Genomic DNA, 27,149 nt, shown 5'->3' with positions numbered 1-27,149 from the left:
TTATTTATTTCACTTGGTGCTGTTGCTGCTGTTATGTAGGGAAAGAGCAAGATAACAAAAAGGAATGATGTAAAATAAAATTGTACCGGACCCGAACATTTTTACCCCATGAAAATTCCTTCCCAATGCAAAGCCTCTTCCTCTTCTCTCGCTCTGCCTTTTCCTTGCATTCTCCTGCAGCAAAGGCATTTTCTCTCTGTAAGCCAAATTCATCTGTGCCTGTAACTTCACTGAAGTCATTGGACTTACGCCAGGGACAACTTTGGTCCTCTGTCTCAGGCAATTACAGTCGGAATAAATTGGTCACGCAGGCAACGTATCTGACAATTAGTGCGCTGAGTTATTCCTGGCAAACCAATAAGAAAGATTTAAAATCAAAATCCCCAAACAGGGTCTTTTATTGAATGTAAGGCCTAAGAATCTACTGGGAGCTGATGAATACTGCCCACTAACTGTACAAAGTATAGGTAGCATGCCGTCAAATATCAAAATATCAGATGGAATGCCATGAAAATAAATAACTTCTAATATAAACAAATGAGAACATATCAAACTGTTACCTCTTTAAACATATTGTCAATTTAAAAAACAGTCCTGCTACACAATAAATATTAAGAAACCATTGACATAGTTGAAATGTACTCATATAAATTAACAACTTTAATTACATTAGCCAAACAGACATTGGTTAAAGCACTGCATGTAATATGCAAAATAATAATAATAATAAAAATAATAATAATAATATCAACAACAAAACACGAAATGATAAAAACAAAATAGGCTTCATAATATCTTGGCTTTCATAATTTATATATATGTATATCTATACTGGTGTGTGTGTGTGTGTGTGTACATATATATATAGTAGATATATATAATACACATATATACATATACATATATATCTTTAACCCATCATCAATATATGGTTTTCAAAGTGTTTAAATACAAACCCCCATTAACCCCCATTGTGAATTAACACAAATTCATTGTATCTCAAAAATAAATTGATATATAACCCAGAAGTTGTTTGTTTCTGCCCAGGGAAATATGAATTGTAAGTGTTCAAATAAGACCAAAATCCTATTTCTCTTATTCAGACTGCATAGCACATTACTCCATAAGTAGTCCCTTTAAAGGCAATGACACCAGTTGTGGAATAAGGCTCTTATAAATATTAGCAAGTGGATCAGAAACTGGTTCTTACATTGACCCATATTATTGATTGTGATTAACGTGAGGTTTAATTTAAAGGTTTTAATAACTCCAACACATGCCTTTTTATCTACATTTTAGGAACAGATTCTGCCACAGTTCCTCATGTTGAGTAGTAATTACTAAATGTGTACCCCCACTGAGCTCAATAGGACTATTTGGAGTAAGAGTAGCCCTTCATTTTTTTATTTAGCATATAAACTTCTACGGGTGATTAAGCTTCTCCAACTCAGAGGATGCTGCTAATCTCACCTCAAGTTTGTAGTGTTACACATAAATTAACTTGATGACCTGAATACAAATAATGGGGTATTTATGATTCAGTACTAGTTTACAGTGATTGTTAAAGGACTGCTCCTGTTGAAGTCAATGGCAAAACTCCCATTCCCTTCAATGGGCACAAGTTGCGGCCCTAGATCAGCATTCTGCTGAGAAATGTAAGTGCAGAAAAATCCCAAAAGGAATCATAACTATCTGCAAGCCTTTCCTTTTACTAAAGCCCCAGACAATCACAGATAAATACATTCATCCTCACTAATTCATATCTCAATGTTGTACTTAAAACAGGTTCTCCAAGTTGGATGTACTGTTAATATCTGACATTTGTAGATTTTGTTTTTAAACAAGGCAGAGGGAAGCATTTTGGAAGGACTGAGGAATTTTACAGCACGAGGGCTGGAGAGATATTGAAGAAATATATTTTTAATTTTCAGTTTCACAAGGAGTGGCTTATATGGAGGGGAATACATTAACATTTAAAAACCTTTTCTTTTTCTTTTCTTTTACTATGCTGCTACCTAAAAAGAGAGGTTATTTTCAAGATCACATCCCCTCAAAGAACTTGTAAAATGTGGTAGCAATTTATAATGTTTTTTTGAGGACATGTAGATTTAATTAAACCAAATTGTTGGGGGGGAGAGGGTTGATCAGTCAGTCTTGATTAATATCCCAATTTCTGATTTTATTTTATCATATAGGTTTTCATTTCCCTCTTCTTTAAATAACTCTGACCACAAATCAAAACCCCATGATTGAGTCTAGAGATTGAAGGGAGAGAACTTTTTAAAGTTTGGAAATAGGGCGTACGTACGAATTCAAGCTACTGAGTAGGGCTTGGGAATAGTTACTTATTGACTTGAAAACCTCCCACTCTTTCCAATATGTATATCATGTAACCCACCCAACACATCTAAACACCTCTTTTCTTTCCTCACTTGAGAATTTTCTCATGCTAGTTTCATGTTTTCCAGAACCAGTCCCCTTTCACCACATATAAACTTGTGGAGGGAGTTGGCTTTTTGAGCTATACTATATTAATTTTTTTTTAAATTAGACTCTGTCTGCTCTGGCCAGGAAAATCATGAGCCCTATCCTACTCCAATTGAAGTTTATGGGAGTTTTGCCATTGTCTTTAATGGCAGAAGGATTGGAGTTCATGCCAGCAGTTGCTATCTAACTAAACTTAAAAATAGCACAAAGTTGCTAACATGGCTCCCTTTACCAGTGTACACAGATATTAACCATGCTGTAAACTGGTTCACAAAACATTTCTATAGTCTCATGTAAGTGGGAGCTAGTTGGTGTTGGATGTGGCATCATTCATGCAAATACAGTTTCTCTCCCCACACGCTGTTTGCAATAGACCAAAGCTAAGCCCCAGTCTGAGAAGTCAATGGGACTACTGACATGAGCAAGATTTCCAGGAGGGCTAGATGTACAATTTTAGAGCCTGATCTGAAGCCCATTGAAGTCAATGGGAATCTTTTCACTAACTTCAATAAACTTTGGATCAAGCCTCCAGTGTTCCAGAATCCGAGTTGCCTCCTATTGAAATAAGTAGTAATTTTGCCACTCACTTCAATGGATGCAAGATCAGGCACTTGGTTTGTTTAATTTGTAAAGAGAAATTATTTATGTATTCTTTTTTCCATTGGCAGTTAGTAACCCCTTAAAGAAAAATACAAACTCCTGTGAAAAATTTAAATCAGAAAGCCTTGATATCTTATAGAATACTTTAGTGACAAATTTAGTGTTTACCTAATTGTTACAATTTTTACAAAGTTTTTTTTTTTTGCAAACTGCAAACAAGTCTGTAAAAAATGCATTGTATAAAAAGTACATAAATGTATAACCCATTAGCTGTACTATGCAATCTAAATACTATGGAATAAATTAGATAGAAAACTTAGCTATAAGCACATACATTGATATTTATTCAACAGAGGAATTTTTTTTTCCTTTTTTTTTTTAAATCTCAATCGATTCATACAAACATGGGTACACCCACACCCACACCCACACACAGAGTTTTGGCTGACAAAAATGAAGGCCCTGATTACACTTCTTAAACATGGTTCTTGCCATAAAGGTGCTAACACACTGTATCCCTGTCCAATGTCGATAGGGCTTAATTGTGCTATAAAACTGTTTTTTTTACAAACTGTGCTGTCGCCAAGATGGGGAACCATATTTGTGTTTTTCTAGCAAAAAGTGTTTTTTTAAGCACAGCTCACTAGGATGTTGCTAACATGGGGGCTTGGTCCTGCAAACCTTTACTCACATGGGTAAGAACTTGCAGCATCAGGCCTCATGGTTTCCAAACTTAGTGTAGACAAGGCCTTAAGGTTTCTCCCATTCCCTCTAACCTTTTCCCCAACCAACAACAAATGTTTTTACTTCAGCATTCTTTTAAATATGACAGTGATAGAATTTTAAAAACCTATCTACCTATGCCCTATGGGTTGGACCCTTCAGGTTAGGTGTTGACACTGAAAATTAGGTCTTATAGTGTGCAAACTCATCAAGAGTCGCCAGTCTAGAGAGCGATGGTTGAGACAGCCAGTCTGTTATTAAAGACTGCATTTGAAATAGAAATAATACCATAGCTTTAATTTTGCTCTGTGTTCTACAGGTGTGAAGGTGGAGAGGGCCCAAAGCTGCATGCAGTGTGACATCAGATCTTGCTAAGTGGTACACTGGAGCTTTAGATTTCTTGTTACGAGGGATTGTTTTAAATGTGTTCCTTTCCACTCATTAAAAAAATAATCCTTTAATACACTGTGCTTTGCACACAAACATTCATTGCTTTAAGAACATTAGGGTGAAGCCTGAAGTGCTTATACCGTGTGCGTGTGTGTGTGTACATATATCCTTTGTATGAAGTTGTCTTCCTACAATGTACAGCTGCTGTACATCAGGGAAAAGTCTTAGTGTCATGAATGTGAAAGGAGTAACAATTATACCATAGATGGGCCTGAAATAGAATCCTGGACTCAAGCACCCAGGATCTTCTAGCAGTTTGAAATCCGCAGCTAAACTCAGATCCCACTATTATGTTTTGGGCAATATTTCAATTAAACTAGTTAATGGTTGTATATCAGCCTGAATGTAATCAACCCCATTGTCCCATTAATCTAAACCCTGACTTATTACTTATGACCGGTACCAACCACAAACAGACTGTTTAGAGGCTCACATAAATGTCTTTGGTGTATGTCTCTATTCTTTTAAAGGTACAAAATAATAATAATTATTATAATATAAATAACTATTTTGTGTGCTGTAGCAGTTCTTGTATAGCCCACAATAAGTGCAGCTCTCAACCCCTCCTACTCCCAATCAACCTCCCTCGAATATACTTGTTAAATAAAGATTAGACAGGTCAAACACCATTGTAGTGCAAATAGTAAACGATTAAAATTATTATTTTTTTTTTTTTTACAAAATATAGAAATGTTCGGCTCCAGTAACTGGACAAACATGTTCCTTTCAAGTATCTCTCATTGAAACAAAAAAAAAGTTACTTCCATTAAATAAAGTCTTTCTGGGTTTTGTTTTTTTTTTCCTTTCTCTCTCAGGTAAACAGTTTCAAACCAACTACGTTGCATAGTTCTAATGTTGTAAGCACCTTAACGAAATGTAACTTTGTATTCTTTCTTTCATTCTTTTTCATTTTTTTCTTCTTTTTTGTTGTTTTTTTGTTTTTTTGTGGGTTTTTTTTTTGCAAATGTAGTGCAGAAGATGAAGGTGTGAACACCTGCGCAATATTGTCCCTTTACCAACATAAGTAAGTATATGTATGTGTGTATTTGTGTGTGTGTGTTCACATATGTATGTGTGTATTTGTGTGTGTGTGCTTGTCTAAACACACACATGCACACACATACACACACACACACACACACACACATACATACAGTACATACACTCTCATTATGTCCTTGGTAAATTTTGGGGAGGGGAGAGGGAAAAGTGCCAGTGAATGTAGTGTTCATACACATGGCTTTTCTAGGACTTTCAATGCCGTTTTGGACTCAGAATCCAAATTGCTGCAGGTTAGGCAAGCTGCTACCAGGGCTTGAACTGATGGGTAACTAGGAGAGGGAACACAATTCCCCTTGTAACAAATAATGTTTAACATACTATATAATAAAATATGGAACATATTGAAAGGAAGGGGAATCTCCCTCGCCACACTGCTATTCAAAAAATTTCTCATTCAAGCCCTGTTTGTTTATGCACTCTTTTTCTTCCTTTGTCTGTCTGTAATCTTTTTTGAACTCCATCTTTTGTTTGATTGTTTGTTTGTTTTAAATTTGTTTCATTTGGAAAGATTAAACCATAGCCGGGTCTTTCCTCTGCTGCAGCTTCTTTTCAATTCTCCACACAAACAGGAGGCCGTTGGTGTGGGTGTGTGTCTATGAGCAGCCACACTCCTCCACAATCATATTCTGAATGTCCTTCTTGATGATGTTCTGCCCATCATCATAGTATAGCATGGACATTGGCCGTAGCTTGGTGGGCACACAACATGACTTGAGGTTGGAGAAGGGGCTGTGGCCCCGCATGCGATAATGGTTGATGACCGTGGAGTGGAAGGATAATGATGAACCAGATGTGCCTGCTATGTGGCTGGGGCACTCACCTTCACAGTAGTTGGCATGATAACCTGTGGGAGCAATGATCCAGTCACTCCATCCAATGTCCTTGAAGCTGACGAAGAACTGCTTCTTGCAGCAGATGTTGACCTTGCCGTCGCACTCCAGACCCCGTCTCCGTCGTCTGTGCTGGCGGTCATCTGAATGCCGGGCAAGCATCATCAGGAAAGGTCTGTGTGACTGCTCTTTCTCCTCTTCTACTGTGGATTCTCCAACTTCTTTCTCTTTCCCTTCCCCATCATCTTCCTTTTTCTTCTTTTTGCCCAGCAGTACCAGGCTGGCTCCAGTCTCCTGGCATTGGTCACAGGCAATCCGCACATCAAGGGAGCTCTTGCCCTGGTCCAACAGGTATTGCACACTACTGGAGACAGGAAAGATGTGCCAGGTACTTTTACGGGTGTCCACTGTCTTTTCAGAGATGAGAGTCTCACTTTTATCACCCTTCAGCCCTCCATCCTCCATTTCTTCTGCCCCTTCAGAGCTGCCTTTGGGCTGTCTCTGCTGTTGGTACAGTCGGATGGTCACTTTTGTTCTGCTTCGGTTGGCCTTGGAGACTTTCAGGAAGAGCCACACTTCAGCATGCTCCACTACCGATAGGTCACTGCCTTCCTTGGAAATCTCAAAGTGCAGCATTTTCTTTGCGGTGCCTGAAGTTGATAAATAAAAACAGATGGGAAGAACCGGTTAGTATGTATTTTTCATTCCTTTGATAAGATTTTATTGTCACCAGAAGAATAAAATTCCCTAAGTTATGTTTCTATTTAATATTCTGAGTGTTCCCTACTGTGCCTTGCTAACCCCCTCTGTCTCCCACATCTCTTTGATGTTACCTTTTCCTGCACTGGAAATTCTCTATTTACTGAAGTATTGGTTTTCCTATTGTTTATCATATAACATTTTCTTTTGGGAGCATTAATCATACATGTGAATTCATGCAGTGCATTTAATGACAAATGGACATTACTTGGTGTGTAGGGGTTAGTTTTGCTCAGCTTTCTCTTGTGATTGCTATTAACTGACAGGGCAAGTAACCACTGTTTTTTTTTTAAAAAAAAAAGCCCATGAAAATATATAATACACATAAAAATCTGTGTGTAGTGATAAAAATTGTGGGGGGGGCTAGATCCATGGCCACAGAAGTCAATGGGGGATTTGCCAAAGGAAGCAGGATCTGGCCCCTATACATCATCATCGTTCTTCATTAAGTTCTTACACCAAGGAAGTATATGCCAATAGTTTCAGAAACCTAGCAATACTTAAATATCTCTCTTAGCATTGAGAGATTCACAGATCTATACATTTCAGACATGGCTTAGTGTTCTGCAGACAGATGCTTAATTCTGTGGACTACTAGCTATAGATTCTGTTCTTAATTTAACACAGTGTGCCCATTGTGATTATAGTAATAGAAAATCCACCAAGAAATAAGATAAATAATAACCTTCTGGGGAAGGTTCTCTGGCATAACTATATGAACTTGCTGGGATGCCAGTGATGATGATTATGCTGGGGAGGGGGAGTTTCTTTGATACAGACCTCATATCCCTGGCAGAAGTTAAAGTGAATGGTGAGGACTGTTTTATGATTTGATCGCTAAAGCATGAAGTAGTTAAGAGAGAATGAATTGGCTGTTTTTTTTAAAACATCTGAGATGGTTTGTTTGTGTCCAAGACTATGGCATTATGATTTGTAGGAAAGCTGGATTTTATTTTTTCCTAGAGAAAGAGAAGACCAGCACTCTGGGGGCTAAGTGTTTTCTCTATGGGGCAGGATGGACAGGCAGCAGATGTTTGGAATTTATAGTTGTAAAACTTTAAAATGGATAGGGACAGATTCTGAACCCTTATTCAAACTGCATAACACCTTGCTCCACAAGTGTGGAATGAGGTACTTTTCAATGTGAGTTAGGTATCAAGGGCAACCACTTATCAAGACTGAAATGGTAGGACCAAAGCATCAAAAAGGTCACTTGAAAAGGGCTATTGCATCAGCAAGGCTGTTGATCCTGGCTCTTCTTCATCAGAGAATTCCATAAACAATCATTAATTGTTCTCATTAGTTCTCACAACACCCCTCAGAGGTATTCCCATTTCCCAGATGGGGAATCTGAGAGACAGTGTTTAAGTGAGTTGCCTAAGGCCACAGAGGATGCCCTGTGTGAATGTAAGAAATCAAGAGTTCCTGGCTCCTAAAACCCTGTGAGCAGCCCACACTTCCTTCTTAGCTACCTGTTTCTTTCTTTTTTCTGATACAGAGATCTTCAGCTACTCCAGATGGAATTCCCAGGTCAAAGAGACAGTAATTTCTAAATTACTGTGTGCCAGAGGGCACAGTGTTTTGTTTTTGTTTTCCTTCCCAGTGAGAGTATAAAATTTGGATTTGGACTGTCCTTGGGACAGAAAAACATATGGATTGTATTAATTGTTTCCCATCGACTTTGCTGATACCTGTCTCCAAAGGGGGTTAAATGTGGTTCTCACGGAATTAAACAGGACTGTGGGGTAAGGTACTGCTTTCAGAGGTATATCTTTTCTCACTTAAAATTTGTAAGAAGTTTTGGGAAAAGAGACCAGAGAGTTCTAGCGTGCCAATCCAAGCTGACAAAAGCTTTGAGATGTGAGGTTTTCTAAGAATGACAGTCACTTGATAGTGATTAAAAGGAGATGAGTTAGCCCTTTTTGCTATTGCTATTGTCTGGTGTCATGTTTCCATTTGGGCAGTAAACAAACTATGGCAAAGCTGTCTGCTTTATAAGTGCAGAAGGTTTTTTGATACAGATGGGCATTAACCAAAACTCCATATATGCCAGAAATTTGGAAAAGTTCAGATCTGGACTCCAACTTTATAGCTTGCCCATGTCTTTGTAATGGGCCAAACCAAAACCTAAATCAGAGCACCCCAAAATGTGCAAGATTTCTGGATTAGGAATTGAATTTTGTGGTTTATATGGTCTATCTCTCAAGATATGTGATGCACGTACCCCCTTCATTATGTGCCTGCACTTCTGAGCAAAGCATTTAGAGTAGTGTAACTATGCTCCAGGTTTGGATTTGGATCTGGATCTAGATATGAAACACCTCTAAATTTAAGGGAATTCAAATCTAGGCTTTTGGTTCAAATGTATAATGAGAAAGAGGCTTTATAAAGAAAGTACTTATTAAAGGGTTACTTAATACTCTTAGGTGTCAAGATGCAATATTTAACATTTCTGTTCTGAGCATTATAATGGGAGCTGAGAATAATTATAAAGTGACATACTTCCATAAGTAGATTGTAGGCTGATGAGTAGTATGTGTAACAATTTAGTTACTCAGTTTGGACAGATGTTGCATGAAAGACATAAAATCTCTGGATCTTTTAAAATAAGTTTTTCATAAGTCCCCATATTTATAAAAGTTGAATTAAATCCCTAGCAGTAATAAAAAAATTGAATAATACAGCATGAAGTATTTGAATAGACTTTCAGTGCTTTTACCTTATCTCACTTCTGAACTGCTGCTGCAAAGTAACATAAGTTGAAGTCTAATGCCATAACAGCATACCAACATTAAGAACTATGGATTTAAATTCCAAGGAAAGAAGGAGATACAAAAAAGTCAAACTGTCCTAATGCTTTTGTATGAAAAAAAAATTTCTATGCAGTCCTCAAGCCCGCATTATTTAGTAGAAAATTCTATAATGTTAAAGAAACCTTTTTCAGGTCCCTTTTCAGGAGGCCAGTATGGAAGAAAGCTGGAGGGAAAATTAACATAGTGGTGGGGAAAAATCAAAACTCTCTTGAATTCATCCCAAATCCCGAATCAGCTAACTATGATCTTTTGTAATCTGCTTCTGAGAAAGAACTAACAGTACAATGCATCCGATGAAGTGAGCTGTAGCTCACGAAAGCTTATGCTCTAATAAATTTGTTAGTCTCTAAGGTGCCACAAGTACTCCTTTTCTTTTTAGTACAATACTGAAGTCCTAACTTGGTTTGTACAAAGTCCCTCTTTCGGGCAAACTCTCATTGTAGTCAGTGATAGTTTTGCCTGAGTAAAAGTTGAGTTAAGACCTCAAGAGTTGGCCCAATGTGAATGAACGTTCACCATATTAGTGTCTTTTTTTTAAAAAAAAAAGCCCCATAAATATCTGAAGAGGAATCACATCTCAAGTGTTTTAGGTTAGAAATTCTGCTGTCCTGTTTTCCTCCAAACGTTGCTCAGGGATTTAGCTTCAGTTAAAAACCTTGCGTAATGCTTTGGAAATGTACACTGCCTTCTAATGAAAAAGCATGCTGTAGTCTGTCTGATAACTGAAAGTGCAAAAGAGATCTCACTAAATGTTTTGGGTGGTATCATTTCATCACAAGCTCACAGCAATACTTTCGTTGTCCTCTTTTTGTATTTCCTTGTCTGCTGTGGCTGATTTTCAAGCGACTTTTTTCATTTCTAATCATCCTGCTCCTCCTGCCTGATTCATGTGGAAAACCCCACAATCCAACACTGCTGACCACTTCATCCCTTCAGTGCTTCTGAGTTATACTGACAAAATATTAGATTGTGTTATCACAGCAGAAAGTGCTAGAGATGGGAGAAGTGTGCTTATTCTAGAACCCCAGGTCTGAGTGCATCTCACCCCTTACTTAACAAAACATTGGGGTTGTTTGTATCTGATTCCACATCTCTACTTTCCAGCTGTGGCCGGTCTCTGCCACAAAGAAGGTCCTGATTCTAAAGAACAAACAGGAATCTTCTAGCAAAGCTAAATATGTTGGCAAAAGTTGTGGAGAAAAGTGAAAAATAAAACATTAATTGCCTATGTTATGTGGTAAAAGTTTTTATAAGGAAGGAATTATTCAGTGGGAGGGAAATAGAGCAACACTATTTGATATTTTAATGAGAGTTTGCTATCATCTTTTGCCCTTCAATATTGCTCGCATACCTTTAAGGACAGGAGCCTGAACATGTGATGGGAACGAAGGATGCATTTAAATCCTCCTGCAAAAACTGTAAGGGAAATCATAAGGCTGCTTATGTCTGTGTATAATGACCTAAAATGGAAGAATTATTTTTTTTGACTGCATGGAATGGGGGTGAGTGGACAGGGAAGGTGGCAAATCACTAGAAAAACCCATGCCAGAGCTGGGAGGTGGGGGACTTTGAAACCTCTTCATTCTTCAAAATTGGCTTCTGTGGGCTTGGTGTCCCCCAGGAGAATGCAGAAGGAAAGCAGGCAGAAGGAAAGCATGGCTTTGTCAGTGGGTCCAGGCAGTTTGTGGACCCACGCAGCAAATCTCTGCATGGGGCTGCATTTACTACTCCCTCTTAGGTCTCTCAATAGAAGCCACAGGATTGTTGGTGTTAAAGTGCACTCTGAGGCTCATGATTCCTTTCCTCACTTCTGCCAAGTTGCAGTCCCATAGTATGCAGTTCCAGCCTTCTGACTTAGGATTTACACTGTGCCTCAGGATAGGGCCCTGAGTTTGAGTTTGAGCTGTGTGCACCTACATAGGTAGGGCCTAAATTGTACAACTCAGAAGATCTTTTTGAAAAAAAATGATAGTACATTTAAAGCAGGTTTTTCCTTAACCAAATGTTATTAAATGGTTAAGTCTTTGTTTCCCCCCTCCCAGCCCCAACCACCACCCATGGAAGCAATTATATTTCCTACCATTATAGTGGAGCTTACTCTTAATACACAGTATTGAAATTGGCCATGGAAAAATGTTCACTGTGTAAGAGAGCTTTGTGACTTTAAATTTCCATTCATCGTTACTGTTTCATTTTGAGTCATTTTTATGTTATACTGTAAGTGAACTATTTTTCCCTATAAAGCAAGCTTTTTTTTTTTTTTAAAGTTGCTAACTTTACTACTGCCTATGTTTAGATTTTGGGGGGAGGGGGCGATTTGTACAGTGTGCCAATCTGTAATTACATTCAAAAGCATCCTTCTCTTTACTCCTCATTTTCGTTCCCCGGGAGACAGAGAAAAAGAAATAAGTTAGTAGAAAGATTCTTCTGGAGCGAATGAAGAGAAGAGTGTGGTTGAGAGATAATTGCTTGAAAGGTTTACTAATGAGTGACCACTAATTTGTTAGTTTCTAAGGTACCACAAGTACTCCTTTTCTTTTCACTAGAGCTAGAGGAATTGTTCACAGTTTATCCAGTGAATTTAGCCCTGTTATCTGTCTGGCAACTATCCCTAAGCAGACTGATTATTACAATTTTTTCATTATTCATGATTATTCAGTGGCAATTTATGTGGATGTATTTCAGTCTATGGATCGCTCACAGTGATTCTCTCCAATTATTCATTATTCTTCACGTGTGATTGGTCACCTAAGTCACAGGATTGTGTTTCTGCTCCCGGACTGGATAACTGTAACTCTTTAAACAAGGGAAGAGCAAGTCTAGTGCAAATAACAAATACCTTGTATTCATGTTCACATACTCTCGTCTACAGGCGAATACAGGTATTTTCAGGAAGAACAGTCATTCCCGAAATGTTCATGCGAACAAAACCCCATTCCCATAAATGTTCATGAAATGGCCAACAGAAAAGGTACCAGCAAGGTCATCTCATCTGAAATTTGAGTAAATTCAGCTCTACTGACTCATATTTTATTCTATCAGAAATTAACATGTTACTTATTATCCAAAAAGGAGACATTCTGCACTTACAACATAGAGTTCCTTCACTAGAGTTAAAAATCTTCCTTAATGAGGTTTTGTGTGTGTTTGTGTGTTTTCAAGGGAGTTGTAGGGGTGCTTTCACCAGTAAGGTTTTTGCAATGTTAAGTTAAAATGGTTCATTGTACTGTAGAAGACAAAATAACAATTTGTGTGTTGTTAATAATACCACAGATTTGAATTCTAAGCTGCCACTCTTTCCATGCAAATATTGCACTTTAGTGCAGTAAGGGCCAAACCCTGAGCTTATTGAGGTGAATAGCAAAATTTCCACTGGCTTCAAATGAATTAGCATTTGACCTTAAATTACATTGTTAAAGCTCTGTTACCACAAACAATATTGACTTCACACTTACAAATACACATGTCACATTTAAGGGCACCCGGATACAGATCTATGCACACATTTATGCCTACAGACCAGTTTATATACACATGTACACTGATCAGCATCCATTTGTACATAGGCATGCCTGTGGACGTGCATGCACATACATTTATCCAGGCACCATGTCCATTTACACAGAAATACTACACACACAAATTCATGCACACACATGCCCAGGCTCGCATGCCCTGGCACATACATGTACATAAAAATACATAGGCACACTTATGCATATATACAAGCAAAATGTGTGCCCACATGTACCCAGCTGTATTTGTAGACATAAGTGCATACATGTCCGCATGCACAGTAATGCTCTCTGAGATACCTTTTCTAGACTAGTTCTCTGCTTCTTGGATTCACCTGCACTTTCTTAAATTGTTTGCAACCACCACAACCCCTAGAGAAGCTTCTCATTTTGTTTCAGTAAAATGCATTTAATTAAGAGGGGTTTTCCTCTCTTGGAAGTAATTTGCTTTCATTTGTTAGACTTGGAATCTTTGATAAAGTATGCCAAAGTGGGGGAAAAAAACCAAGGGGAAAGAGATTTGTTTTCTAAAAGCCAAGGAGACTGCACTAGAAAAAATGTGATAAAATCAGCTCAGATGATGATTCACGGTCACATTTCTCAGTGTCTGTTTAAAAAAAAAAATCATTTTTGATTTCTAGATTTCAAGAATGTAAGCATCCACCAATTTATCAGATTTATCTTTTCCCTTCCTTTGCCTGTTTTCTTACATCGCATTATTTTTCTGGTAATCTTCCACCCCAGTGAATTTCTGCCTTGTAAACTAGATGGGAGAAACAAGATCTCCACTCAGAGGCTACAGATAAGCACAAAGATCTTTGGGATTCAGGATCCAATTAGGTAAAATAGCAGCTTGCAGGAAGGTTAACTTGCATGAACTGAAAAGCCTTTGGAAGAGTTGTGCCCTCTTGTGGCCATTGAGTGCTTTACTAAGCATAGAAGGATATGCACTTAAATAAGCGTCTTTTAAAAAGGCCATTGATTAAACAATTTAAGAGGGATAAATGACCTATCCTCCTTCTTCCCCCCTCATCCCCACCAAACACTTTGCTGTTAATGCCAGGGCTGGCTTTCTGTCTAGAAAAGAGACGTCTGAGTCTTTACTGTCAAGTCAATTCGCGTCTAAATTTGACATGAAATGACGAAAAAGGTAAAACTGATGTGAATAGCTATCACAAATCTCATTTATTCTTGATATCTCTAACAACAACCTTTGGGATTTCAGTGCTTATAACTCTCCTCTCTTACCCAGTGGCTGATGTCACCTGTTCAGTGCTGATTTAGTTGCCAGGATCAGAATATGCACTTGGAACTATCCCAGGGCTTAGTAGTTGACTGGCTAATAAGCTATCTACTTAAAAAAAAATAAAGGGGTTAGTAGCCAGCCAGATTTTATAAGCATTGGCTATCTAAGCAATGGAAACTTGTTGGCTATGCCTGTCAAGAACATATATGTCTGCCCCTCCCCCCTTTTCTCTAACACAACTTTTAAGACCTTGAAGTAAACCGCAGAGTTTTGGCAAAAGGATGCTCCTAGCAGAACTAATCTCAGTTAGTAATCTTAGCTGGATATGTAAGTAGAAAATCATTTTCATGTTTTATTTGTTAGAATGCCAGGGTACAATAGGGTTCTCTTATAAACTTTTGCCCAGTACTCTTGGTCATTAGTTTTACAAAGATGTGCCTGGAATTGTAGCAGTGGAAAGTACCTGCCAAGACTTCTGCTGATCTCAAGGATATGAGGACACCTGTACTTTAGATGAATTCAATACATTTACTCTAGCCTCTCCCCGCCCACCCCCCAATTATCTATATCCGCTACTATTTTTCATTTTAGTCTCTCTGTTTTATAAAACATCAGCTTGAATATAGATTTTGAAAAACAGAATAGATGTACAGAGTAGTGTGTGCACACTTCATTTTCATTGTATATTTGTGTGCAATAGCTGGAGGCGATTTCACAATGAAAAGTGATATATCTCTTTTTATGCCTGTGAGTATAGAATAACCACAGTTCCTGAAAGGGTGACGTATGATAGGATTGTGTGTGGTCATACCCACACAAACAAAAATCTAAATTCTTACTCTTATTTTCACCAGCATTTAGTTGATATAACTTGTGTCAAGTTTCCATTCATTTTCATGCACTCTCTACTACTTCCTTTTTAGATGATGGTGGTTTTTAGATTGCCCATGGATCTGTGTTCTGTTCCTGGCTCTTCCACACACTTCTTTTTACAATCTAAGAGAAGTTGCTTGACTTCTCTTTGCCTCAGTTTCCACGTGTGCACAGTAGGGAAAATAAGACTGCTTTAGCATTTAACCTCCATCTTTACAAGTGAGTATGTGTCAGCGAGCTGATGTCAAGCTGAATTAAATCATTAGTGTTTGGATAGCATGGTGAGCTCCATGGATGGAAAGGGTTATTCAGCTGTGAAATATTATTAATAGATCTTGAATTTATAAAGGAAAATTATTTGTTCAGCAGGTTAAAGAACTGACTAGCAGTAATGACCCCATCCTACAGATATTATTCCCTACTGGAAGTCAATTTTTTTCATTATAAACCTAGACTCTTGTACATGTCTACTTTATTAAACACTTTTAAAAAATTCCCTTACTCTCCTTCCAACTAAATCTTCCTTCCAGTTGATATGGAAAAAAAGGCCCCAGACATCTCTTAGAAGATACCTGCCATGGCTCCAAGAAGGTGGAGTGCATCAATGGAACCAAAAAGGCAAAAGAATAAAATTCTGCATCCTGCATTCTGCTAAAGAACTAGATACCACAAATCTTGTTAAATTAATTTTGTTGTTAATATTGATCAGTATATGGATGTAAATCAAACTGGTGTTGTGTGAGCATTCAGTAGTTATTAACAGAGAAATGGGCAGCTGGACTATTGGCCAGTCTGTGGGCAATGGCACAATTATTTTTGGTCATGTGACTCTAAGCCAATTAGATTTGGAGTTGCAATTTAAGGCTGTCATGTTTAATAGTCATATATCAAATTCAGAATTCCTTTGAGTCAGGGCTCAGGAAAGACAATAACGAGTTTACAAATAATCGGGACTCGCAGGATGAACAGAAACCACTATTCATTCCATATGTGCTCTGCTTTGAGAGAGGTGCTGAAAACCAGGTGGGAAGTCTGCTCATTAGCCTCATGATTTCTTTGCTTCTATAAGTCCATTCCTTAAACAGGTAGAAAACCACAGCTGCTTCAAGTGTTCACTTGCACTGAGATCTTCTATCCAATCTTTGAAATGGCGAGCACACAAGGGAAGGAAAGCATGACTCTTCCCAGGGAAAGAACTGATAACGGCTGCATTGACAAGGACGCCAAAGGCAAGGGCTTCTTGTACAGTTGGAAGCCATACAGCCGGCAGGAATGTCTGCTCTTAAAAGCATGCTCACTTCTGTGTGTGGCTTGCCTGCAAACAGAACATCTGAGTCAACAGGTTTTCAGGACTGGAAACTCTGAGTGTTGTCTTAATTGTTTATACTGCCGCAGCAAACTTTGAAACAAAAATGCTTGGAGTTCCTGTGCGTGCTTTGCCTACCATATGCGATATCAAACAAACCAGTGACATTCTTTTAAAACTGTCTTGGCAACAAGAAAAATTCTTTGGCTAGACAGCATCATAAAAAGAGTTGCTATTAGCAATTTCATACCTCTCCAGATTGGTGATACAGCTATAGCAAGATGTAGACGACCTTATGTATATGCATAGACATATATTCCATTGTCCTGAGTTCTGGTTCTGTTCATTTCGGGGAGAACATTACAGCGCTTTCTATAGGTGCATGATGAGGTTTTGAGCAACTAGTTAGTAAATTCCATACACGGAACATTTTAGTCTTACCAATTAAAGAGAGCAGAGTAGTTCAGAGTGAACACTGTCAAGGTTGCAGTCTTTGGCAGGGAGCACTCAGGAACAGAATCTTTCCTTTTTTTTTTCTCCAGCATGCTTAAAAGTCAGCCTTACAAATTGGATCATCTACAAGTATTTGTCCTGGTTCTACTGAAGTTTATCTGACAGTCGCTGAAACAATGTATTTTCTAGGATGCTGTGCTAATTAAACAACCAAAATGCCCTCATTTGTATTAAGTTAAATATGCTCCATGTGGTGTTACACCTACTGGTATTTTTTTTTAAACAAGGAAGGTTTATTTGAAAAAATAGTATTTAGATCCCTTTCTTTTGTCAGAAACTTTCTAAGAGGTTGCAGCTCTTTCCCTTTCACCATCAGACTGAGGATCCAGTACTTCAATGCAACTGCTCTGGTTTCACAAGCAGTTTGGAAGATTCCTTTGCAGTCTGACTTTCTGCTCAAGATTGGTTAGATAGCTTCCTTACTGTTTGGCTGTGTGAGTTTAGCAAGTGTAAGCAAGTAAGCTGTAGCCAAGACTAAAGCAGGTAGAATCAAATTCTTTTACAGTCCTTTTCCCTTGCCCCCCCCCCTTTTCCCTATAATCTTACAGAAAATATTATTGCTGAGGAGAAGAAACAAGTTAATTGCAATTCTGGCATAGAAAGCTATTTTACAGTAGTTTTTTCTAGCACTCACCTGATTCTGCAAATGTGATGATTTCTGAAGTTTGCTCTACAAGTTCATTCATTTCTGCTCTTCTTCCAATGTCATCCTCTATTTCCACATAGCCATCCTCTCCCACCTTTCCTACGTGGAGTTTCTTTATGGCGTTTAAAAGTGCTGCCTTGGGCACCGGCTGAGTGATGTTAGGTCTGTCCCTCAAGTGCAACATGTTCAGTATGTGCTTCTTTACTGCTTCCACCATCTCAGGCTGTGAGCTTGGCACATCCTTTGAGAGCGTGGCAAGGGCACACGATGGGCAGCCGGTGACTGAACTGTGCCCCTCAGATCCTGGGGTTGGAGAACTCCTCACTATAATCCAGCAAAGCACCAACAAAAATCCTCTCTTCAAAAGCAAAGGCATCCTGGCAGCAAAAGTTGTTGTGATTCCCTTTTTAAAAGGCCCTGCTTTGCCTCTCTCTTCACTCACAGGTTTTTTGTTGTTTGTTTGTATGTTTGGTTTTTTCTCCTCGCCTCTTCAGCAAATTCTCTGGAACAAGAATAGAAAGTTTTCTGTGAAGTTTTGTTTGCAGGTTCCCTCTCTGAATGCAGTAAGTGCTGTAGATGTTTGTGGCTGTCAGGGAGAAGAGTTCTGACTCTGTCTCAGAGTAGGAGAGAGACACAGAGAGAGAGAAAGAGGACGGATTGGCCTAAAGTGAGTGAGTGAATGAGAGAGGGAGGGAGTTTTGTCTGTGAGTAAGGGCTATGATTAGGAAAGGGGGAGGAACAGTCAAGCTGCCTTCCTTATGCTCATTGCTCCCTAACCCACACCTCTCTTCAAATATCACCACTCAGGTTTTCTGCCCTCCCCCACCCCTCTTTGGTTTTTTTAATCTCTTTCACTTCTTTTCACTTTACTCTTTCTCTCTCTTAATTTTTCTGTTTGAGTTTCCTTGCTATAATTCCCCATCTTTTTCTATTTCTTCAACAACATCACAGGCTTAACGGAACAGGAGAAGCATGAATGAAAGAAAAGAGTTCACCCTTTGGATAAGCACCTTGCTGTTGCTGCTGTCCAATATTAGATGTTAAAAAGTGTGTGTGTGTGTGTGGGGGGGTGTATATGAAGACGGGATCTGAATGTTTGGAGCTTAACATTGTTCTGTCCTGAATGAAAAAAGAGAAAAGATGCTACTTTTCCATTTACTTTTTAATGCTCAAAGTTGTCAACACTGGCAAGAAATCTGAAGGGAGCAAAATAAACCTTTTTTGTTGGGGGGACAGACGAGGGGAGCCATATAGTACATTACACTTTTTCCAACTACACAGTGCAGCAAAGCATAGAAAGACACAAGCAGGAGACAGTACAGCACATATCTGTGTCATATTAAGATACTGCCTTCCTATCCAAATATATGCTTCATTCTATCCCAGTATTCGCCCAGAACTTTTCAAACAGATCTGTTTAGGTTTGGGGTTAATCAAGTAATGACTGAAAAGTGCTTGACAGTGAAATGTGTTATATATAACTGACCAAATCTTAAAACCCTGATTCAGTTTTTATTCAATTCTTAATCAGGCAAAACACTCACTGATGCAAATAAAAATTGTCTGAGTAAAGTCTTCTAGATTTGGCCCATTGTTTTTAGAAAGCACTTTTCTTTTGTTTCATTCATTTAAACCACATAGTACAATGATGACATCAGAAGAGGTGATTACATAAGAAGAGTAAATCTAAAATACTATTAAAAGCCAGATTCTCTATTAGTAACCATACGCCAATTAACACCAGCTGTAGATCTGGCCCCATATTAAAAAATCATTCTTTGTCAGTTACCTCACGTTGTCCTGACATGCTTTATAATCTTCTACTCTATTCACCTTAGCAAACTAAGAAGAAACACTTAAGTGAGAAAACTTCCTTATGTTTTGATGTTATAATGAAAAACTAGAAAACTGGATTTTATCACCTCAAACTTTCAAGATTGTTTCTAACTGCCTTTTAGAGATATCTTTAAGATCACTTTTGTTCTTTTTTTCTTACGTGTTTTCTTTCTTTTATACACACATGCACACATAAAATTTGTATTTTTATATATGGTCATCTTATATCTTACAACTAGTACAGTTCCGTATATTATCATCAAAGGTATTTGTAGTGGGAAGAAGTAAATTATAAATATAAGCATTGTGAGATCAGTAATTCCCATAAAACAATTACAGGCATGAGATCTGAGAGGAAGGGCAGGGAATAATACAGTGAAAATGAATTAAATATACAGAAGTATTTGAGTAATCAACAAGACTTTTGCAAATATTACATAGTGCAATTCTTTTTTCAATTGGGCTCTTTTATAAGAGTTTTTCTCTATTAAAAGCATCTACAGTACACCCTAATCTGAGCTCTACTGACCTCAGTTACTATACTGTTATACTTAAGGGTCTGTCAGCATTTCCTTTATAAACCCTGCAGCCATTCTTATAAACACATCTTTGTAACACAACCCCTGCTATATATAAATATCTTGGGTCTCATGAACAGCCCAAAGTCTGTTGTAATTACAGTAAGTTTGAAAGTGAGTCTGAAATAGGACTAAAAGTTTAATTGACTGAAAATATAATTTGAGATGACAATATTTGTTTAGAGTTTCAGGTACTGACAGGTAAAGTAGATAGGTATGTATATAGATAAGAGGTATTAACATAGCCATATAAATTCTTATGTAGCACCCATCACAGTATGGGTATATATTGCTATAGAGGCATAGGTATATATAATTAATTTCTCATCTAGTGTGGTTGTTTAGCCACACTTATTATATATGTGTGCTATTATTTATATATATATTATATAGTACTAGCATATCTTGGTGTTTATTGATTTAAAGTTTAAGCAGAACTCTACATTAACAAAGTTTTGAATCAAATATATAAACTGGATGTACATATGTACATATATTCTGTACTGTGCACACTTAAATATGTTTAAGTTTTAAAGTCCATATTAATCTGATAACTACAGAGAATACCATTCATATTGGTATCTAAATTTAAATAAGCTGTAATTTTTTGTGCATACATTCACTAAATATATCCATGACAACATGCAGATAAAATGTCTTAATTTAAAAAAAAAAAGAAAAAAAGTCAGACTTTAAAGTTTTTACCTCTCTGTCTTCACTCTTTCCAGGAGACTGTGTATTATGCATTAAGAACTGCTCAAATTCCTCTTTGTGGAACAATGTGAAGCTGTATACTGTAGTTCTCATGTGTATACTCACTCACACATATTTAAATGGGTTGGAATACTGTGGACTATTCAATCAAAATTAGGTGGGTTGGAATATTGTTTTGGATTGGTTTATCCAACTGACATCATCGATTGACTGACTGTTTTCCTGTGTGAGACATACTTCTTGGTAATTAGCTGATGAAAACTTTGTCTAGTATGAGTGTCATAGATTCAAGTATCAGTATTAAACCCTCTTCCATGTTAAAGTGTACAGCTTAAAAAAAATCAGACGGAAAGTAAACATGCTGAGTCAAAGAGGCAAAATTCAACTTTTTATTAGATAAATATATACAGATAAGCTTTTGTTAGTTCAATCACAGGATCTGTCAGCCATTTAATTACTAATTAGATAATTGTCTTAGCCTGCTTTGATAGTAAGAAAACATTGAAGATTCTACTTGCAAGTTCTGGTTTTAAGAAAAGTCAGGAAAATGAATGCTTTTATTCAGAATCAGTTTGTGGTGGGTATAATTCTTTACTAGCTAAGTTTTGCTTCTTTATTAACTTAGGGATGCTTCTAAAGCTATTTATAATTTGGTTTGTTTTGATCATGTTGCTCATGTCTGATTCTTCTTGTTTCTCTGCATGCAGATCACATCACATATTTTAAAAATAGGACATCTACAATTTTTATAATTAACAACACATACTGTCTGTCTTGTAAATACTGTTTGACTTGGCACGTGTAAAAAAATTGTCCAGAATTTGATCTCACATTAGTGAAAATCAAAAGTAACTGCATTGAAGTCAATTGAGTAATACCAAAGTAAAATCAGTGCAGGGTCAAAAGTGGGCCCAAAATCTTTTTTTTTTTTGTACTCACACATTGTTGCTGGTTCTTTTGTCATTCAGATTATGATCCTGGGCCTGATTCTGCAGTTCTGACTCATCAAAACACCCATTGACTCCCCATCCTTCAGAATATATTTTCCAATTGTATTTATATAGTCTTGTTTGTAACATGGGTATGAACATTTTTTGGAATATGACTAAGATGATCAGGAAAACAAGTAGAAATATTAAACTTGCATTGGTACAAGGGAATGCTCGTGCAGCATAGACTCCAGTCTGAACGGAGAATGGTTGAAGAATGAGCCATGTTCACATGATAAGTTTGGTAAAATGAGCAAAATTAGGACTTAATGGGAACCATATGACCAGATAGGTTGTGTTGTTTGTAGGAATATGCTAATAATAAACCTTTCAGACTGCCACAAGCTGCTGATTGTAGGCTCTTGTCTCTTGAAACAGGTTTCAGAAGGTTCCCTGCAATCTGAGGCATTCAGAATCATAGTTGTTAGGAAGAGCATTTTCCTTTTTAGAGATAGTGAGGGAGATACTTGAAGGAGCACATAATTTCATTACAGATGAGCACACACACATGTACTCTCAGGATAAGATCTTGAACCCTGGAACACTAAAATAAAGCCAGGGAAAGGAACTTTTCCAGCTTGGAATTTTGTTTTTTTAGAACAGAACTGATTTGGTTTTAACTAGCACCTCTCACACCCTAAGGTATCCACACTAAAAGTTCTTTGTAATAACAAGTCTGATATCAGTAGTGCAGTGAATGTCTGTAAACTTGGCAGCTATCATGCATTCAGTAAGAGCTCACAGAGCATTGACTTTATGGATAGCGAAAAGGTTGACCAGGAGCATAGTAGGTTTATCTTGTACTCAGGACCAACATATTGTGAGATTATTAACTTCCTCCTCCTTGTTAAACTTCTCATCCAAGTACAATACCTGACCCAGTGGAGCGACTTCTCCCCCAACTACTGCACTATAGTGAACAGCCATACAATGTAAGATGCTACGTTCCTGAGGTATACAATGAGCAAGACTGCCACTAAGTAAATCACACTAACATACATATGATATATGACAAGGAATTCTAGAGGGAGATTAAGGACCACATTATTTGTTTCAGTGCATGTTCTTCGTTTCCTTAGGTACACAGCTTTACCAAAAGCCTTATGAATGCTCCATTTGATCACTATTTTTTTTCCACGCTCATTCCTTTCTCTGTTTTTTTTCTCCACCCCATCCAGCTCTGTTCATTTCATTGTTGTCTTTTACTGTACCTACAGCAACACCTGCTGGCAGTGTTCCGGGAGCACTGCTGGAAAAACCCGCTGATCCGACCCTTCACACTGGCTACCATTAAGCAGCGACAAGTCATATTAATGAGCTGCCTCTATTTTTACCCCTTCCCGCCAGAAAGGACAACTGCACCTCAGAGAGACTCTTGATTTTTTTCTTTTCTTTTCCTTTTGTTTTGTTAGATCAAGAATCCAGAAAATGATTGTTCATTTAGTGCAGTTGGGATTTCTGACTCTGGTAAAGGGCTCTGGTGTCAGCGGTTGAAACCACATAAAATCTGCATGAGGCGGACCTACAAGTTGACTTACAAGCATGCTCCATTTCCCTGGTGAATCAAAAAGAGAGAGAGAGAGAGAAATGTTCATATACCAATAACGCACCTTGTTTTCCAATTGTCTGTTTTAATCCTACCAGCCACTAGCAAAATGGTCAACTGCCATTTCATTATTCACCTACTGGAGGTTGCATGATTTAGTGGCTATTTTAGAACCCTGAATTGCACACAAAAGTATTTGCATGTCTCCATTCTTGCTTAGAAAACACATTGGCACAGATTGCTGTGCAAATCAGCTGGAATGTCACTCTGTTGTACCTTATTTTACTGTAATTGTGAAAAAATAATGTGCCAGAAACTTATATTTAGACATTTTGTGTTTCCACTTTTATGTAAAATGACCAATTAGGGCCAGTTTTGCTGCTGCTAATTCTAAGGCTTATGTGCTGCTTTAGAGGGGCCGGTGTTTTCAATCATAATTAGTGAGCTGGTCAAAAAATAAAGTTCATCTGAGGATAAAGGCTCAAGTTTGGAGCGTGAAGTAAAGAATAGCTTTCATGTTCTCCCCTTTGTTTCATAATGGTTATTGACATACATCTCAGGGACCAAGTTAACTATGTGCTATTTGATCAGGGTCTGTCCTTGTATGAAGTCACTAGAACAAGAAAAGCAAGTATGTTCATTTTGTTTCTTGAACTATATCTTACGTCTTCCACTCATGCTATTAATTGATCTCTTTTCTTACAACTCATTGAACAAAGAGCTACGCCTTTAAAAGAAATATTTTTATGTTCACGTTCATGGAGCATGTACGTTGCTGTTTTCCTCTCTAAACTAAAAGCCAGAAGATACAAATGCATAAAGCAGGTGACACAGAAGATATTATCAGATTCAAATTGAATGACACAAACGTGGTGTACAGTCAGTGTCTGTTTAAAACATCCCAAGGGGTGGAAAAAGATCTATTTACAAAAGGAAATTATTTGTGATTTATGAAGTGTATAGTTTAATGACGACTGTGGAGAGTAATCAAGGTGTTTGCATTAGATAGCATGCCATCTAGTTCTTATAGCAGGCAGATCTCCGGTACAGTGCTAGGCTAGTTATTTTTGCTGAGAAACAGTTCTGTTATTTGGAGTATGTCGAGATATTTGCTTCAAAGATATTTTGAGAGACCATGATTAAGGGTCACATCAAATGGCTTTAATTAAACATGGAGATTGGCAAACATTGCCAGTTTCCTGGAGAGAGCCTGAGCCTGTAGATCCTATTTGGTTGCAAGTTACGTGAAAAGTTTATGGCTAGAGACTGAGCAGCATTTAACATTGAAAGGTGTTTTAAAGGTTATTAATTAACATATCATTTAATACTCAAGACCTATTCCAGGAAACATGCATTGGTCTGAGGGACCAGAATCGTTACTTGTGTGATTCCAAAGAAATCAATGGAGTACCATCAGGGATAAATTTGGCCCAAGGGCAACTTTTAAAACAAAATATTTGGTAATCAGTTCCTTCCTTTCTTGCCTGATAGATCCAGGGATCCATGTTCTGAGTTCCTCTTACTGCAATTAATGGCATCAAAGCATCTATAGCGGTGTCAATTCCACCACGTGTTCTGTTTTAGTTTTTAGAGCCAAATCTCAGTCCCATTGAAGTCAATGACCTGTGTGGGACCAGACTTCAACTGGACCCAGATTTCACCTGTAGGGATGATACCAGCCATTACAGGATAAAAAGAGCACCCAGAACTCAGGTGTTAGGTAAAGGGCTTTGTGTTTCACCTGTAACTGATGCCCATTCCAGTATAGTAAAGCTTCGTGATTTTAGAAAGTCTGATGAGTGTTTGCTCACAAATGAAGGGCCAGATCCATAGCTGATGTAAATGTGAGGGTAGCTCCATTGACTTCATATGCCAATTTACATTAAATGAGGATCTGACCTGAATCTTCTTTTTATTTCTAAAGCATTACTGCTTATTATTAACTATCTGATATTTTTTTAAAAAACTAGGTCTCAGTTTTCAACTGATTTAAAACATGGTCTAAATTAATCCCTGGTTTAACTTCACTGACGGCTGGGGTGAATTTTGCCTACAATTTGAACAGTGCTAAATCTGTTGATATGTAAGATGGATAGAAATGGAGCTCATAAGCGCTGCCACTTTCACAGACCTTCAACTGAGTTCAGTCCAGGGTGATGCTAGCAGGCATCCTTCACGGAGTCCCGGTAGTGGAAAGTGCTTGCAAAATTACACCTGCCAAACTGGAGGCCTAGTTGAGTCCCTTTCAAAATCAGGCCTTTGAAATTCTTTTTAATGGTTAGGGAAACAGGTCTGGAAACCATAGCCAATTGCTTAGTATATCGGTTCCTCTTCAATATCTTTCGCGCTCCAGCTATGAACTTAGAAACAGCTATTTTCTTTATTCATTGTCTGCTTATTTGTATCATGCCCTCATGATGACTCCTGAGGGTGGCCTGCTAAAAGGGGTGACATAAGGCAGCTCAGAATAAATTTTTGTGTGTAAGCTGGGCTCATCAGTGTTTCCATGCACACATCTTTTAATTGATCCTTTGAAATTGCCCATGCAGGAAAAGTAACCAAGAATCTAGAAGTACAGTATCTCTTGCATGTGATAAAAATCAATGAAGTACTATACTGAGATGTTTCTTATGAAGCAGATTTTTCTTGGTTAGTTCTAACTTTTTGGTTTTTCTTAAACTGAATTTAGATCCTCTGCTCAGTGCCAAATTGGCAGCTTTGAATACTATTATTCTCTGCTTATTCACAGGAGAGGTATAGCACAGGCAGAAGCAATACGAGCTTGCTCACCCTTTTTCTTGTGTGATTAAGAGGTTAGTTCATTCTCTCTACTTGTTCAGTTCTTGGGACTCAAAAAAAAAAAGCTGCCAGTTTTGGTTTCATGATTTGGACACCTGCTCACTTGGAGCAGAACTGAGACTATTGATTCATTTCACATAAGCCACCAAATAGCCATCCTGGAAATGATACTCAGTGACCACTGATGTGGGTTGGATTTGAACTTGTACTATAGCTGTGGACAGTATCATATCCAGATAGTTTATGGCTAATCCCTTGAGCCATCCAGTCATTCTTGGGCAAGGCTTTGAAGATGAAAAGCACTTTATAAGTGTTTAGTATTATGATTCATTCACTTTGATCACAGACAATTGAAAATTTTCTTCTATCAGTAAAGTTTTTTTAAAAAGTACAAGTACAAAAAGTATATATAGTTAAGTTGAAAAATTAGGCAAATGCTTTTCTTCTGTATTAGACTGCTTTTTTTTTCATAACCTTTGAGAGCTGAATCATCATCCAGTTCTGGGAAGCACAGTGAGTATCTCATTCTGGAAACAGAAATGGGCCTCAAGGTCAGAATTTCCAAATGACCATTAAATTTGGAAACTGTGAGAAAGTCACGGGATGAGTTTTGATTTCAGACGGAGTGCTTAGGCCAATCAACATTTCTGACCTAATGATACCATTTATCTTCTGTAGTATTACTGGTGCAAAAGAGCCGCCATATAGTCCTCTAGAGATGACAGTGCTTCATAGGTGGATGAGTAATATAATAGGACAGATTCTCTGCCCTGATTCTCTACCTTTGTACTATACAGATGATGCAAAGGGAGCAGAAACTACCCACAAAATCCTCTGCTGGTTCCCAGCTGGTATAGAGCCAAA

The 27,149-nt window shown here is 37.8% G+C and overlaps 1 protein-coding gene across 3 annotated transcripts; it reads right to left on the bottom strand.

Annotated features, from left to right (window-relative positions):
• On the bottom strand, window positions 1-21,188 carry INHBA (inhibin subunit beta A). 3 transcript variants are annotated; one of them, XM_038388275.2, is made up of 3 exons: window positions 17,812-18,499; window positions 6,143-6,802; window positions 1-346 (listed from the first exon to the last, which is right to left on the bottom strand). In XM_038388275.2, exons 1-3 carry the CDS (start codon window positions 18,197-18,199, stop codon window positions 276-278), a joined length of 1,119 nt encoding a protein of 372 aa, XP_038244203.1. In that variant the 5' UTR covers window positions 18,200-18,499; the 3' UTR covers window positions 1-275. The 3 variants fall into 3 exon arrangements, with proteins under 3 accessions (XP_038244203.1, XP_038244202.1, XP_043364642.1); XM_038388274.2 differs by lacking the exon at window positions 1-346 and adding an exon at window positions 20,943-21,188 and having other exon boundaries at window positions 3,077-6,802; window positions 17,812-18,325; XM_043508707.1 differs by lacking the exon at window positions 1-346 and having other exon boundaries at window positions 3,077-6,802.
• Between the last annotated feature and the right edge of the window lie 5,961 nt (window positions 21,189-27,149).

This window comes from Dermochelys coriacea, chromosome 2 (assembly GCF_009764565.3).
Source record: "Dermochelys coriacea isolate rDerCor1 chromosome 2, rDerCor1.pri.v4, whole genome shotgun sequence".
Taxonomy (NCBI): domain Eukaryota; kingdom Metazoa; phylum Chordata; order Testudines; family Dermochelyidae; genus Dermochelys; species Dermochelys coriacea.
The sequence above is the reverse complement of the archived record's forward strand: the minus strand, read 5'-3'. Positions and strand labels throughout refer to the sequence as shown.

What these genes read in the sequence shown, in the direction of transcription:
- INHBA (XM_038388274.2), bottom strand. Translation starts at nt 18,199, where the DNA reads ATGCCTTTGCTTTTGAAGAGAGGATTTTTGTTGGTGCTTTGCTGGATT. An exon ending in CATCACATTTGCAGAATCAG is followed by an intron (nt 6,803 to 17,811) that starts GTGAGTGCTAGA and finishes TATCAACTTCAG; the next exon opens with GCACCGCAAAGAAAATGCTG.